General features: G+C 45.3%; 1 protein-coding gene across 1 annotated transcript in view; it reads right to left on the reverse strand.

Moving 5' to 3' along the window:
• Window positions 1-2,373: 2,373 nt before the first annotated feature.
• Window positions 2,374-16,967, reverse strand: part of LOC138449990 (lens fiber membrane intrinsic protein-like) — a 69,860-nt gene continuing 55,266 nt past the window's right edge. The window contains exons 3-5 of the mRNA XM_069604807.1: window positions 6,382-6,531; window positions 5,092-5,211; window positions 2,374-2,890 (exon numbers count right to left, since the gene is read on the reverse strand). Of these exons, the coding sequence (XP_069460908.1) occupies window positions 2,850-2,890; window positions 5,092-5,211; window positions 6,382-6,531 (311 nt within the window). The 3' untranslated portion in view covers window positions 2,374-2,849. The remainder of the gene's footprint in view (window positions 2,891-5,091; window positions 5,212-6,381; window positions 6,532-16,967) is intronic.

Raw genomic sequence — 16,967 nt, forward strand, 5'->3', positions numbered from 1 at the left:
TGATGCAGACGATATTGTTTCACTGCATAGCAAAAGTAAATATTTTATTTTTCATTCATTGTCAATTTTTTAATGCTCTCACCAACTGGAGACCCTGAATCAATTATTGCTGGCTCTACCAACTAGCGGAACCACTACAACTCTCTCAGTTGTCCATGCCTCTACTTTTTCTACCTTCTTCCAAGTCACCTACAAGAAGGCAGTATGGTGTTTTAGCTTGTGCCTCTGCATGGAATCTACCAATTCTCTACCAATACTGCCTGCAGAGCTCCCTGCACTAACAGAGGCCAGACAAGGCAGGCAAATTGTTCCTGTATGCCTCATGCCTCAGTCTGTCTGCAACTGCCCAAATGGTGCCACTTCTACATCTCATCCATCGCCAATAAGATGCTGTAGTGTTGGTGGTGGCAAATGGATGGTGCTACTGGTTCAGGTTAAGCTTGACCAGACATGGAGGGCCTGGGTGTTTTGGCTGGCCCGGATTGTTGATAGGATGACGGTCTCTTGTCACAGTGTGTCCTGTGATTAACTTTTGCATTTATCAACACTTCCTCATTACCGTCACCTCTGGAGGGCATTGTAGTAGCATAGGAGAAGCAGGGGATTAGCACACTGTGTACAAATCAATGTACCACACTTTAAAGTTTGTGAACATCACAGTGGTGCCCATATTACTACACATTCACACCCCTTTACATTCTATCCTTCTGATGAGTTGATATAGACCCAGACCCAACAGCAGATGGGTGCTGTCATGAAAGATGATTACTCCTGAACCGCCTGAAACTGGTGAACCATCTCTGGCTACTCTGCCTATACTCTTTAGTCTCCAGTAGCACCACCCAACCTGCTCCCTTTCCTCAATGCACTCATGCAACCGTCTGGCTACCGCTCCCTGCTGATAGGATGCCATTATCTGTTCTGCAACCCCATTGTCTACATACTAATGCTCATTCTGCAGAAACACTTGAAGTGTAGGTGCAGCGCCTTATGCCGCTTCTGACAGAGGTTCCATAGTAGCCACGATCTCTGCGTACAGTTTGTCACCATCTTTCACCACTTCTGATGATAGGAGAACTCCCTACCATGACAAAGCCCCGTCAAATTGGCTTGAATCTTCGCCCGCCCCCTCCTGCAGCAAGGACCCCTCCGACAGGTCTAACTCTTCTTCCTCTCCCTCCTGCAGTATGGCCTCCTCTGACAGGCCTGGCTCTCCAACTGCCCCCCTCTTCCAGCACCTCTTCCATCGCCCACTGTTTGTCATGGCTCCCTTTGAGTGCCCCAAAGGTTCCACAGACCATTCTGTTTGACTTCACCATCTGATGATCCTGACACTTCCATCTCCCTCTCCTGCAGCACAGCTGCCTCATACAGGCCAGGCCCTTCCTCATCCTCAGGGCCACTCTCCCCCTCCTCACAGACCTTGCTGTCTAACGCAGCATCAAACAAGGACACATATCCAGCTCCTCATGGTCACCTCCTACCTCATACTCCAGGTAAAAGGACATGTTGACAAATATAGAAAAAGACAAAACAAACAGATACAAGCAGTACTCAAACGGACTAAATGGAAAGCTTCTTGGTACACACAAATACAAAAAGAAACGTAAGCAGGAAGGATTCTCAGGTTCAAAGAACGGTGTCTAAGAGTTCCTAAGGTTTCACGAGTTGGGTAAAAAAGGTTATGAATCAGGAAGAAAATGTTATGGCCTTTTTTAAGTGACACAAAGGGATAGGTAAAAGCATAGGAGAAACATTGTTGTGTTTGTATGTTTTCTTTGCACAACACAAAAGGGAAAAGGAAGAGGGAAGAGATAATACAGGTGGCCTATAAACACACACACACACACACATCACACACGTATAAAAAACACACAAATCACATGCTGGCTCCTCAAACTCTACAAAGCTCTCCAAGTGTACACTGAAACTCTCCCAAGAGCAACAATATGTAATCCTGCCCTGTACTCCCCTCTGTACAGACAAACAAAACTAACAAAGGAAACAGGGATTGAGAGAGACCTTTTAAAGGGCTGTGTAACTTCCTTAAATAGTTTGAGGCCCCTGATTAGATGGTCATGCTCTCTTAAAAGTTTTCAAACGTCTCGATTGTACTGTGGGATGCGGAACCTGATTCTAAAATCCGAGGTGGCTTTGACCTGTCAGAAATGCAGAGGTATTCCTGTGCAGTGGCCAGAGCCCACCCCATGGGGCTCTGTTGAAGAGGTATCGAACATGCTTGCAAGCTAATAAAGCGACCCAATGGCAGGTCAATATATGGCCCTACAGCATCCATTTACCACAAACCGAGCATAAATATTTTGAAACTTAAATTAAGAATATACCCCACAATCAATTAGAAAAACACACATTTAATTGAAATTGAGTACATTCATACAGAAAAACAGATTTGAATGAACACAAGCAAATTTTCCTGAAGATTGATGATATCAAAATATATCACAGTCCATTTGGGGAAGCAATAGCAGAAGAAGTTTCCTGCAATTACCATTGCAAATCCAATGTGTTTCGGGTACAATTTGAACAAGGTGACCATGAGGGTGTAATGAATATTACAGTGATAGTATTTGGATTGTATTCTTTTTCATGTACACTTTTATGGCGATGTCCTCCGAAATAAAGTTGTTCTGTTCTATTAAGGAGATGTTTCTTGTTAAGATGCATCCTCCGGTGTTCCATTCTTCATTTCTTCTCCATTCAAAGCTGATGAAATACATTAACATGCACCACACACACAATGAAAGTGCCAGCCATGAAGTGCACCGGGTCCGAGTCTTTGGGGGAGCCAGGGGTTGCTTAATCTGCTACGCCCTTTTTTCCACTACTTGCTATTGTGGGTTATGCTTGAAGGCGAGAAAGGCAGCAGCTCCTGTACATGAAAGTGTGAGGGAATTGTGTGTGAGAGAGAGAGAGAGAGAGAGAGAGAGAGATAGAAAGACAGGAAGGGGAGAAGAGAAGTAAAGGTGAGAGTGTCAATGGGGTAAATAATCATCATTCATAATGTGCCAACCTCTTTATGAGCAGGTGAGCAAATTCCATGCCAGCGGATCATATAACGCACCATTAAACATCAGCAACAAAAAGCAAGACATACATAACATCTTAAAAGAATGTTTCTCAGATGCAAAGAGGCAACAACATGCAGAAGAGGAACTGATTATCACACCGGTGCAGGCAGGGCAATGCCATTTCATGCATGGACAGTGCCATCGGATCCACTGACTCTTAAAGCGTAGAATTCCCCAAATGGTTGAGAAATGCTTCTGCAAAAATAAGGATGTTTACTCTCTGCACTTTCCATTCTGTCTATTCACCCACTGCATTGGCAGAGTAGTTGTCACCTGTAGTTTCAGTCATGGCTTCCTGTTGCTGTGCATTATACCCAGCCGCGACCACTGTTGTAGCACTCACATTTTGATTACACTGTGCGTGTCTGCAGCATCATGTCTATCGAAAGGCTTACAGTGCTTCAGCTCACCAACTGAAGCTGGAGGCTGATGAATGTAGACCACTTGCAAGCATTGGGTTAATGAAGTATTGCCATAATGCACAACAGCTTTTGTTTACAACCAAACAAATGCATTGTTCTTGTCTAGTCTCATTGGCACGTACCAACCAATAGTATTCTCATCACCATCGAACAGAATACATTTCACATGTTCTGTGAACCAGATGTTCTTTAAGTCAGAGGGCTCTGCTGCCAGCTCATGGTCTTAAGCAAGGAGGGTGAGGGTCAAAGCTTCTACTCTCCTGGACTAGATCTCACCTGGGTTTCTGCACAACACCTAATTATGTGTGTCTGCCTCGGGCTGTTCAGATCTTGCAGGAATTGCTTTTAAAGTGTTTGCCTTCACTAGAATGATGTTTACAAAGTACACACAACTCCGACCTAGATAAGGCAGAATGCTCACCCCTCTCATCTGACTGCACATTTTAGTAGAAGACACAAACCGCCATCTTTGTGTAGCCGCTAGGGGTGGCATGTATGCCTTTATTAAGCACTAAACATAGTCAGACTTGATGACTAAAGATCATACATCTCCTTGTAGTGCATTGGTGGCAGTTATGTTGCATGATGTAGGTGGTTACTTGCCAGAGCATATCTGCCAATCTATTTTTACCTTTCCTTTCCAATATGAAGTGGCCTGCAGAAATCTGTAGTCACTGAGCACCAGCCCATTAGCTCTTGGGTCATTAGTTTACTTTACATATGTAGTCACTCCACTATCTGCAGGATGGGGCCTCAGGGTCCATCTCTCACACCACACCCACAGAAAACATATTAATCCCAAACTATGGAATGTATTGGAACTAAACAACAGTAGGAGCCAGAGTGTGGTTTTGTGTGACATGTAGGCTTGAAATAGTTATTGCCTGGTGCTACTGAGGTAGGCAGAGGCAGCAGGGAGTGAAAGGCTGGCAGCTCGTTCAGAGGTAGTTGTCAGCGAGATGGAGTTCAGAAAACCTCAGAGTTGGAGTAAAGATAAGCTTGGAGTGGGAGATGGGGAGACCTGTGAGCAGGATGGACCACGTGGGGGGCACCATTCAACCTCAGCCTTGTTTTAGAATCAGTCCAGATGCGCCACTGCCATCAGGGATGAGTCAGAGCAGCAGGGCGAGAGATGCCATGATTGGGTGGTTGTGATAAAGTAGGTGCGCAGAAAAGAGACTAACTGGGAGGCATACAAGAGATGGGGGTCCTCACTGTTTAAATAGGGAATGGTCACTGTTCAGTCCGACAGGAGCGCATGTTCACCCCCATGGGGTAGCATCTTGGTGCTGTACACAGATAACAAATGTTGATTATCACCCAACTCATTGGTACTAGTTTATCCACCTCGGACGATTGAAGGGCTGAGTGGGTCCTGGCATTTGAAACCAAGACCATGAGGTCAAACCATGCAGTCTACAACTTAGTGAAGTAATGTATAGGCTGGCTCTTCATTTCACATAGACAAATACATCACAGATATGAGGAAGACTGCATCCAGGCTATGGAAAGCAGGGCTTGATATGCGCCTGGATCATGACCATAGTACTAGTACAAAAGCCTATTAGCTAGAGACTCACCTGCCACCAAGCTCAATCCAGTAGATACCCAACCCAAGGCGAACGACCAAGAATACGTTGTGCTGCCTGAAGGCCTGGCAGAGCCAGTGAAGACTGACATGGCAATTAAAGCACTGGCACCTGGGAAGGAAAAGGAACAATATGAGACATGAAGCATTTCTGAGCTCAAATGGCTCCATATCAGGGCTGCCCTAGGCTTCGGGGACAAGCAAAAATGCTCAGGAATGCATGTGTCATCATTGCTGGAATCTCTGGCCTTAGTTTAGCAGATGGGCCAGGGGACATAACCTGCACTGGGAGGTGTAAATTCAGAATGTTATGGAACAATCTTCTCGTTCCAAAAGACATAACACCTGAATAGAATCCGCAAACTAGTGTAACAGTTGCTTTCTGAAGACTGTGCGGCTTAAGGTAGCCATTCATACAGTGTTAGTCTGAAAACCTTCCAATGCATGTTTCCCATTCAAGTCTACCTTTCCCAGCAAGATACCTTCCTGCGTTGTTACCAAAAAAGTGTTCACCCAAATGAATTTGGTTTCCGGCACAACTCTCCCTCCCTCCCTCCCACCTCACACCCACCTTTGCTGATTAGGATAAGGGGTATACAATCACATTCATGATGTGCTTTATTGCTTTTCTGTGGTATTAAGCATCAATAGTGCTAAATTGCAGATGGAGGGGTAACAATTCAATGTGAGCACCAATGTGAGCACCAACCTTATGACAGGTTAAACATGTTACAGAGTTCAATTTACCAGTGCCATGGGCCGCATCACAGGCCCTTGGACTACATCTAACACTCTCTTTCCTTCCACTTGACTCTAGCCCATATCGAGTGACTTTATGTGTCGGGTACGCGTCAGATTGCGGTTAGGACAGCAACCAAGGGTTGTCTAAACCCATTAGTGAAAAATGTGATTTGTCTTGGGTGGATCCAAATTCACCCACCTCCATATTAATGACCATGCTATTGCGCAGGAATCCCAGTTTCCAAGATGTGTTACCATCCTATCAAGGATCAGTGCTAAACTACCCACAGGCATAGGAGGTGGTGGTGAAGATCAGAGTAGGGTTGTATTACAAAAATGCATCAAGCAAGGATGATTTAGCCTTATAATGGCATAAGATAGCACCACAAACCAGGATTAATTGTGAGACAAAATAACTTGTTCTTAGTCACTGCTAATCATTCTACAAAGTAGTTGCAGAAAGGTGCATCATTTTCTTTACAAACAAAACAGCAGTGAAACATGCATGCGTGGCAAGAAATATATACAGTGCAAGACTCACCTGCACAAAAACTCAGGATTGCAGTCAGCTTCTGCTTATTTGTCCCTGACAGGACTGTGTTGAACATAATTTCGAGGATCTGCATCAAAACAGCCACCAGCAAAAGCAGCAATGAGATGATAGAGAAGGCCCGGGTGGCATCGATATCAGCTGCATGGAAGAATAAATCAGAAAATATAAAGTGCCTTAGCACTTTTTCTGCATTGCTGTGACCTTCAAGCAGGCAACACTTAGGCACCTTGGAAAGCCTGCTATTCGTTGTATTCACACATCATTTGGCCACTGTACCCTGCAAGGAGTAATCTTGGGGGGAAGGGAGTGTTGGTACAAGGTTCAAAGCAAATGGTCTGGGACAGTAATATCGTTTTGCTAAAGAAGGATATATACAATTCCTAAATGAATCTGATAGCCTTGAGCAAACATAGGATTTTAGAGTCCAACCTGTTCCTGGATAGTCCTCCATTGAAATCTGTTATGTCAAGATAGTCCAGCCCAGGGGTCTGGGATCATAGTAGCCTTTGTGAATGTAGCTTCCCACTCAAGAAGACAGAGCTCATTTTCTCCTTCTGTATAACTGGTATAAAACCAAGATCTCATTGGATCACCCCGTTACTAAGTGAAGAAGATGTCAGAGGATATAGAGCGGCTGTAAAAATATTGATTACATCTAAATTGTCAGGTGTATTTGCATGAAATATCTCACAATGCATTTAAAATAAGGGGAGGAGGATCCCATTTGATTGATTTTCTTTATGCAGGATCAATCTCCCGACTGTTTTTATATTCACCTGCAGTTGATGATCAATTAAATTCTGATGGTGGTTAATATTGGAAGTGATAATGCTTCTTATCTCGAGCACCCTCTAAATGAGGGGCACCGGTTTTAATGTTTATTGAAGTGATTACGTGGTGATTATTCTTTTCTGTATCAGATTTCATGTCTTGGAATTCTCAAATGCGATTTCTTTTTGTGGTGCTTTTTGAATTTTTGCTTTTTTACATTTTTTAAGATAGTGCAAGAAACGGAATAAACTACTAGCACTGACTAGCACTGCCCTATGGGACTGTGTACGCACAAATAGGATAAAATCCCTCCCCTCAATGCACAATCTAGAGCACAACACACAGAAGGATCCGCTGTTAGAATCTGCCAAATGCACCAAAAGTAAAAGGTTATGGATTGAGTGCCATTCAAATGAATAAACAAATTGGAATCATTCTTACCCATGATGTCACAATGGAAATTTCCCAGCCCACAATATGGGCAAAACTAAAATAAATTAGGTATGTATTTTTAAATTAATGCTTCCATGGATAAAACAACCACATATGCCCCTACTTCCAAAACAATAATTAATGTATTCAATTGGATATACGAAATCAAAATTATGCTTAAATCAAAAATTGAATTATAAAATTAGACAATATTCTAAACAACCTTCTCGCCCCCTTGGCATGTTGATAAACATTTGCAAGGGGTTAAGCCATGATATAGGATAGAGATAAAGAATCCATAAAAAAAGTGAATTGAGGTATGAGAAAAGAAACGTACAGGAGTGTGACAATGGAGGACGGCAAGATGGGGACTGCTGGCAGCACATACTTTTTTGTGAACAGTGTCCCAGCTGCAGCCATTTGGCCACTACCAATGCCAAACCAAATGTCTTGAATCCTTTGGCAAAAGCCGGCTCATGCCAGCTCTACTTATAGCTGTGTGCTGACTATGTCAACTCCTACAACACTATATTTTATTTATTTTATTGTGCATTTGTAAGGCGCTTGTGCATCAAGTAAATTGTGTTTCAAAGCACCCACAGGGCAACAGGGAGGGAACATGGTAATGAAAAGCAAATAAAACAACGAAAGATAGTGGCAGACCTACTAAGCCTTGTGAGCATTCAGAACGTGCAATTGCAGAGAGAAAAATGGAAGAGGGAATGGGGGCTAAGGCTAGGTGTACTAAGAAGGAAGTGCTAGGGAGTGAGCAGCTGTTAAGTGACTAGGTCAGAAGGGTCAGCTGCCAATAAATAAGTGCAGGCCTGTGATAGCATAGGCCATTGGGTGCCAAGGCAAGTGCTGGGAGCGGACGGAGGCTGAAGGCGATTGGGTGTGGGAGACCAGGACCCAGGAGGACAAATAAGAACCATAGTCACCAATCTCAGTAACTATGGGTTTAGCAGGGGAGGGAGGGAGGTAAGGAGCAGGTGAAAAGGAAAGTCTTGAGGAGCTTCTGGAATTTGAGGCTCAAGACTAAGAGGAAGGGGAGGCTATTCCAAAGGAGGGAGCCTGTTAGCAGAGTGCTTGACACACAGAGTTGGTGCCAGAGGAGCTTAAAGATCTGGAGGGAGAGTATTTAGTGAGAGAAAGTTGTAGATAGCGTGGCCACCTGCCCCAGACAGCCTTATGTATGATGCAGAGGGATTTGAATTTGATCCTTACAGCAACCAGGAGTCAGTGGAGAGTGTTTAGGGCTGGAGAGATGCAGTGCCTGAACTTGAGGCCAAGGGTAAGTCTGTCAGTTCTATTCTGGATTACCTGGAGGAGTCATAGAGAAGAAGAGGGGAAATTAAGGAAAAGGCTATTGCAGTAGTTTAGCCTAGAGAGAACCAGAGCTATAGAGACATTAAGCTTCTAGGGGAAAGTGAAGAAAAGGAAGAATTCCTTTGATGAGGTGGAGTTCAAAGTGGGCCTTCTTGGCAAGGTCCTGAATGTGAGGGAGGAAGGAAAGAGAGGAGTCAAAGATGACTCCAGGGTTTCTGGCTTCAGATGAAGGAGAAGGAGGAGAGCCCATAGAGGATGGCCAGAGTGAGGGGAAGGAAGAGCGAGCAGGAGTCCCAATGGGAAGGATCTCAGTCTTGCTGGCATTGAGGAAGAGATTGTTGGAAGTACACCAGGACTGGATGGCAGATAGGCAGTGAGGAATGATGGAGGAAGTAAGGAGAGGGCCAGAGGGAAGTTTGAAGAAGAGTTGTGTGTAACCTGCAAAACACTGGACGTTAGGGGAGATGGTGGAAATGAGGTGTGCAAGCAGACCAGGATAGGTGTTAAAGAGCCAGGGAGAAAGGTTGGATCCCTGGGGGACACCTCAGGTGGAGATAGAGATGGTGGAGGAGAAAGAGCCTAGAATAATCTGGGATGGACACTCATTGAGGAAGGATGTCAGCCAGTCCAGTGCCCGCTCCGAGATACCTAGGGTATCATGAAGTCATTTTATGAGGATGGAGCGGTTGACTGTATCAAATGCAAATGAGAAATCAAGTAGAATGAGAACAGCTGGAGAGTTGGAGTCAAGAGATGCAAGCATTTCCTCATGGGTGTTCAGAAGAGCAGTTTCCATGCCTCTGGATGCTCGTAATCCAGATTGATGGTCTTGGAGGCAACCAACAATTTCAGTGTGCTGGGTCAGTTGGGGGAAGACCAGCTTCTCTAGGAGTTTCCCAAGGAAGGGGGTGATACATATGGGGTGGTTGTTGGCTGGACAAGACTGGTGTGCAGAAGGCTTCTTCAGGAGAAGGCACACAAGGGAGTGCTTGAGGGAGGAGGGGAAATATCCAGTAGTAAAAGAGGGGTTGCAGTAATCAGCAAGTGCAGGGGCAAGAGAGACAATATTGTCCTTAATGGTTCTGGAGGAACAGTGGGAGACCTGTTTAGAGGAGACCTTTGTGGAGCGGACAACTCTGGTGACCTCATCAGGTCTGATAGGAGAGAAGGAGGAGACAAAGGTTGAAGGGGGATGGGAGGCCATAGGAGGCAGGGAGTTGGGGAAGGGAAGGGGGAGAGGGACACAAGGGTGCTCAGGATGTCCTGAGTTTTTGCAGTGAAGTGTGTGGCCAGTGAGTTGCAGAGGGCCTTGGAAGGAAGATATGAGGAGGAGACTGTGGAAGGGGTGGCTAGTTCCTTGCAGATTTTAAAGAGTTCAGCCCTGTTGTTGGATGCACCAGAGACGCAAGCCTGGATGTGGCCCTTTTCTTTTCACGGATGGAGAGTCAGTATTGCCTTTGGAGCAGGCAACAGGCCAGATTGTCAGAGGGTGAGCCAGAGGTCTGCCACTTCCATTCCGCAGCTCTGCACTTGCGTTTCAGGGCTGCAAGCTCGGAGTCGTACCAGGTGTTACGCTTGGAGGCATGTTGCAGGCAGATCCCCATGACTGGGGCAAGAAGTCAAGTGTATTAGTGATGGCAAGATGGAGGTTGCTGAGAGCAGAGTCAGAGGTAGAGTCTGTAGTGGGGAGAGAGGGTGGATGAAGGTAGACGCAAAGGCGGCTGCTGACACTTGTTTCATCGGACAGATGTTTGTGAACGAGCTTGGCAGGGCTGAGGGAGGTGCGGTCAGAAGGCCAAGAAGACCCAGGTAAGAGGAGAGGAGAGAATGGTCTGACCAGGAGAGTGCGGTGATCAATGGGGGGGAGGGTGAAAGATCAGTGTGGATGAAGGCATCAAGAGTGTGTCCAGCCGAGTGGGTAGGACAAGAAAGGAGAATGGAGAGGGAGAGAGAGGTGCAGAGGCCATGGAAGAGAGTGGTTGATGTGATTGAGGAGTCAAGGTGGATGTTGATATTGCCCAGGAGAAGGAGTTTAGAGGTGTTTGTGAGGAGAAAGGAGGACAAATCAGTCCATTCAGAGAGGAAAAGGGTGGAAGGGCAGGTGGCCTGTAGATAGTTGCAATAGTCAGAGAGGAGGTGGGAGAAATGACCAGCTTGCAAACTAGGCTCTCGAAGGAAGAGTAAGACTGTGTGGGTATGAGGGAAGAAGGGACCCACTCAGGGAAGATCAAAACAACCCCACCGCAAGCACATTTAGGGCGAGTCTTGGAGATGATTTTACAGCCATCCGGGAGAAGGCCGTCAAAAGCAGTGACTGAGCTGGCATTGAACCACATCTCGGTAAGAGCAAGGATATCGAGGTCAAGGTCTTCAAGGAGGAGGCAGATGTCAGCAGAGTTTTTAATGGCAAAACAAGCATTAAGTATGGCTAGATGCAAGAGGTCACCACTTTTGAAGGTTTTCCGAGGAGGGGTACAGGGGCATGGTACACCAGTCGGAGGGGGGGCAGAGAGAGTGGAAGAAGGAGTGGCAGGTGTGGAAAGGAATTTAATGAGGGACGGCAAGTGCTGGTCAAAGAGGAGGAGGTTAGGTTGAGGACACAGAACCAAGATAGTGCCAGTGTGATAGACATTATTGATACACCTGGATGATGAAAAGCCCACCAAGAGTACTTCCCATCTAGTGCCAACATTAGTGGGTAAGGATGTGAGAGGAGAGAGAGTAGAGATGAGATGAGGAGTCCATAGATCTGGAGAAGGGACATACAAGAGGATATCAGTAAAGATCTGTCTCGAAGTTGTGCTAACATAGGTGTCTGCAATAGGTAGGCTGGTTTTGGTGGTCAGGATGTCTTTTTTAGACTTTTTTCATCCAGACTTCGTGAGAGAGGGAGGGTAGGTGATAGTGTAGCAGTTGGAGAAGATAGGGGAGATGGTGAGCGCCATAGGGGTGATGGAGGATAGTTTGAAGAAAGAGGAGGGGCTGCATAGCACAGTACGAGCACATGCTCACCAGGCACCCTAGTATGCAAGTGAATCAAGAAAACAGATGTACTGGGAATACTTTAGTACCACAGATGGGTGCAGAGATGTTAAAAAAGACAGCAGGCTTCGACTCTGTAAAAAGAGGCACCAATTCCAATGCAAGAATGAGGTGAAGAGATGTTAGAAAACACAGCAAGTTTCAAATTTAAAAAAAGAGATACAAAATGAGATGAAAAAAGGAATAAGTGAGATTAGTAAGGCAAGGGAGGCAGAATGGCATAAGCTCACCTTGGTTCAACAGTTGTTCGTTTTAGTGGAGAGTCAATGACAATGTCCAGCCATCACTGAGAGGTATTCTGCAGGGTGAGTAAAGATGCATAGGTGCAGGTTTATGGGGTAACAGGCTGCCTGCCTGGAGACTGTTCCATGATGTTCTGCAGGGGTGCAAGGAGGAGGGGTTCCTCAAAGACCTTCAAGGCCCGTAGAGGCACAGACAGGGGCCTTACTGAGAGGGACTTGGTTGTAGGGGACGGCATCCGCATGCCGACACCTATGTTTGGTTCAAGTAGTTAAGGGCTGCCCAATCAGAGAGGCAGCAGGCTCACCATGGATTGTTTCCTCCCCCCGAGTAGGCGGCAGCCATTTTGAGCATTTTTGTCGCAATGTGGAAATCAATAACCCATTTCCTACTGCAAAGGTAAAACACCTTCACAATAACATGCCCCAAGATGTTCAGTAATGTGCGAATATTCACAAATCATTCTGGCGAAAAGTAGCAAGGGATGGAGAGCTTGCTTCCCGATTTCCAAATAAAAAAAAAAACAGCTGCACAAAAGCCCGGCAGGGCTTACTTTCAGTGCGATTGTGTTACGCTGCTCTTGCACCTTCCATAGATGGTCAGTGGGTGTTTTCTGCACACAATGCTGCAGTCTTGCCTTATGAGATGGTATGGGTGATTTCAGGCATAGACAGAGGCCTTACTGAGAGGGGGTTGGTTGTGGGGTCCAGCTTCAGCCTGCCGGCTCCTATGACTGGTTCAAGTAGGCAGGGGCTGCCCAATCAGAGAGGCAGCAGGCTCACCATGGATTGTTTCCTCCCCACGACGAGGCAGCAGACATTATGAGCAGTTTTTCCATAATGTGGAAATCAATAGCCTGTTCCCTACTGCAAGATAAAACACCTTCACAATAACATGCCCCAATATGTGCAGTAAGGTGGGAATATTCAAAATTCATTCAGGCAAAAAAGTAGCGAGTGATGGAACCTTAGCTTTACGATTTCCAGATTTTCACAAAACAGCTTCACAAAATGCCATCAGGGTTAACCTTCAGTGAGGTAGTGGAACGCTGCTCCTGCAGCTTCCAAAGATGGTCAGTGGATGTTTTCTGCAATAAATGCTGCAGTCTTGCCTTATGAGATGGAATGCAGGTTGCACAACTGAGGATCACGTACATACAAATAATCGTCACATAAATATATAGATAATATATATTTAGATTTACCCACAGAAACGCTTGGTAAAAATATTGATCAAAAAGTGCAACGTCCGTTTTAAGACATCCTCATTACCCTTCCTCACTTCGACTCATTTATGTATTTATTTCATTTATTCATAAAAACAGAGGGAAAATAATGCATTTTTGGCACAAAACGTGTACAAAATGTAACATTGATAAACAGAGCGGAAGACATGAGTCCTTTACAAGGAGTGATAGAAGGTGACTTGAAGAACGGATGTTGCAAAGGGAGGTGGAAACATTAACCCGGGTGGAGGGAAGGACTGAATGACATAGGAATGGGATGGTGGAGAAGGTGCTAAATTAAGGATGGAGGGATGACCGAAAAGTGCTTTAGGGTTGTCTGTGAACGGTAGGGGGAGAGGAAAACAGGGTAATGCAATAGCGTATAGTACTAGGAGACAGGTTCTTCAGAAAGAAGGAGGGCTTTGAGGTTGCATGCAAATAGTGGTAGAATATGAGAGGAACGGAGAGGGCGAGGAAGAGCATTCCAGAGAAGGGGAGCGAGGAGGTGCAGGGGGCTTGAGTGGAGGCAAGCGGGTGAGCCGAGGATGATCGTAATGAGCGAGGAGGAGAGTAGGGAAGTGATATGAGCAGTTCTATGTGATTTTACAGCATTTTGAAGGTCAAACACCATAAAGACGGATTCATTTGGGTCATTTTGGTGTCGCCTCCAAAATCCCGTAGGATCACATTGGGCCCCGACTGTCTCTGTGCCCTCGGTTTTTAAGGCATAAGGGGGGTTTCACCCCTGAAAAACCCTTTCATGCCCCCGCCCCCGCCTGTCCCCACCACACTTTCCCATCACTCATTACGTTTTAACTTGCACCCCCACCCCTCCCATTCCCATGATATACATTCAAACACCTCACCCTCACATAGATGAACACACACACCCAAAGAAACACCTTATTTCAACGACATCCCTGGCCGGACTGCACTTGTCAGCCTCTGCACACACTCGTCTGCTACTCAGGGAGCAGCTGTCATTCTCAAAATGGCTGCACACCGAGAGGAGGACAGCATCGACAGGGCAAGGTAAATGCAGATGGCTGGTGGTGGGGGGCTGGAGATGGAGTTTAAGGTGTCTAAGAGGGGTTTTAGGATCGATTTAGAAATTCAGACATATCGATTTTATTCAGTCTTTCTAAATTGATCTTTTTTTGGTTTGGTCTTAATAAAACAATTTTTTCACTTGGGACCATATGAGCAGATAGGTATGGTGGGGCGGGTCCATGGATAATTTTGAAGATGATGAGAAGAATTTTATACTTAGCCCTTTGTTTCATAGATAGCCAGCCAGTCTGGTGACAGGCAGTGGACGTAGAGGCAAAGCGAGAAAGGTTGCAAGTGTGCAGGCTACAAAGTTGAGGACTTCATCCAGAGGTGAAAAGTATAGTTGGATAGGCCATGGAGGAGACCGGAACAGTATTCTGATCTTGAAAGTTTGAAGGTAGAGATTAGCTGTTTAGCAGTATTGAAAGGAAAAAGATGACAGACTTTTCTGATATTGAGGAGTTTGAGTCTGGCTGTATTGGCAGACTTGGAGATGAAGTGTGAGAAGTTGTGTGATGTGTCGAACATGACACCAAGCTAGCGAGTGGAAGCAGAGTAAGGAAGGTAGTCAGGAGAGAAGAGAAGAAGAGAGGAGAAGAAGAGATGGCCTGTCTGGATGGGAAGTAGAGAGCATCAGTTTTAGTGGCGTTGAGCACGAGCGAGTGAGATGCCATCCAATATTTGATGGCGGAGAGACAGGTTGACATTTTTGACAACAGCTTGTTGGATAAGGAATAAAAGGAAAAGAAGATTTGAATGTCATCAGCAAAGAGTTGATAGGAGAAGCCATAAAAAGAATTCAGGGTGCCAAGAGCTGAAGTATAGAGAGTGAAGATAAGTGGACCAAGGACAGAACTGTTCGGGGAACTTCAACAGTAAGGGGGGTGGGGGGAGAGTGGGGAGGTAAGGCTGTTCCAGGACACCTGGAAATGTCAGTGGGCAAGGTATGATGCAAACCAAGCGAGGTCCTTAGCTCTGATGATAAGGAGAGATAATGTAGAGAGAAGGTCAGAATAGTTAACAGTATCCAAGGCAGCAGAGAGATTGAGACGAATACGAATTGATGAAAGGTTAGCATGACAAGCAGAAGAGATCAAGTTGCTGACATCATGGAGAGCTCTCTCGGTAGAATGCAGAGGTCGGAAGCCAGGTTGAAAATTGTCCTGGAGGTTGTGAGCATCCAGGAACTCATTGAGTCGATTGAATACTTCTTACTCTAGGATTTTGGAATAGTGTGGTAGAAGTGAGGCAGGGTGAAATTTGGCAAGACAGTTAGGATCTAGACTAGCGTTCTTAAGGAGAGGGATGGCAGTAGATGTTGTATAGGAGGAAAGAAAAGTGGCATTGTCAAGAGAGGAGTTGAAGTTGGAGGCAAGATGTGGAGCAACACTGGGAGCTATGTGCTTCACAATGTTCAGGGATAGTGGGTCATTGTGGGCACAGGATGAGTTGGCCTTGATGAGGAGTAGGCCAAGAATCACTTCAGGGTTGGCGGGGCCAAAGGCAGACATAGTAGCTGGAGAGGAGAGTACAGGTGGTGGATAAAAGTGAGCAGGACAAGGGTATAGAAGGTAAGTAGCAAGGGTTTTGTGAATGGTACACATTTTAGGAGCAAAGTACAAAGCAATATCATTTGAAGAATGAGTAGAGGAGATGGAGGTGGGTATAGGAGGTGATTACTCCTTACTCCTCATTCGTCCTTCTCACTTCTCAGTCAGCCTTTTCACTCATCAGTCCTCACTCTTCATGCCTCCTTCTCATATTTCAACCCTCTTCCTCATCTCGCCTCCTCACCAATCGCACATGATATATTTTAGGACATTATTACTAGTCCTCCAAGTGATTTCTAAGGAATTCATTATTGTAAAGCTGGGGATGACTAGGGGGATATGAACTTACTTTTAATGTTTATAATACCAAAGCATAATGGGTGAAGAAACCAATCAACACGCTACCAGATTTTCTTCAATTGTTGCTTGAGAACCAGACCAAAAGCCCCCAATTCATCATCATTTTAATATGTAATTGGGTCCTGGCTTCTGAAAAACTGAGTAGAGCGGGAAGCAGATCTAGTGTGGGATATTCCCGTGGCCAATTTATCACCTGTGAAGATATCCAAGCAAGGCGTATCCTTACATACTTTTTTGGGATCCTACGGTTTATGAATTGTTAATGGTTGGACAACATCTGTCAAACAAACGTTTATTGGTCATAATGGGACATCCTTAATAGACTATTTTATAGTTAGAGTGAAGGAACGGAAGCTTGTAGTGGAGATTGAAGATATAAAGTGTGATGAAAGTGATCACCTGCCACTTGCCTTGACTTTCATAATTCCTGGTCAGAAGAGGAATAATGTGGTTATAAATGAGGGAGAGTTAGTAAATTCCAGAAGAATGCTAAATGGGAGATGGCACGTCATGAGGAGGTCCTTCATGCATTAGTAAAAACCACAAAGGATGAAAATGATGTCCCACATTGTCCCTGC

Source organism: Ambystoma mexicanum, chromosome 1p, assembly GCF_040938575.1.
Source record: "Ambystoma mexicanum isolate Mex_15411 chromosome 1p, UKY_AmexF1_1, whole genome shotgun sequence".
Classification (NCBI taxonomy): domain Eukaryota; kingdom Metazoa; phylum Chordata; class Amphibia; order Caudata; family Ambystomatidae; genus Ambystoma; species Ambystoma mexicanum.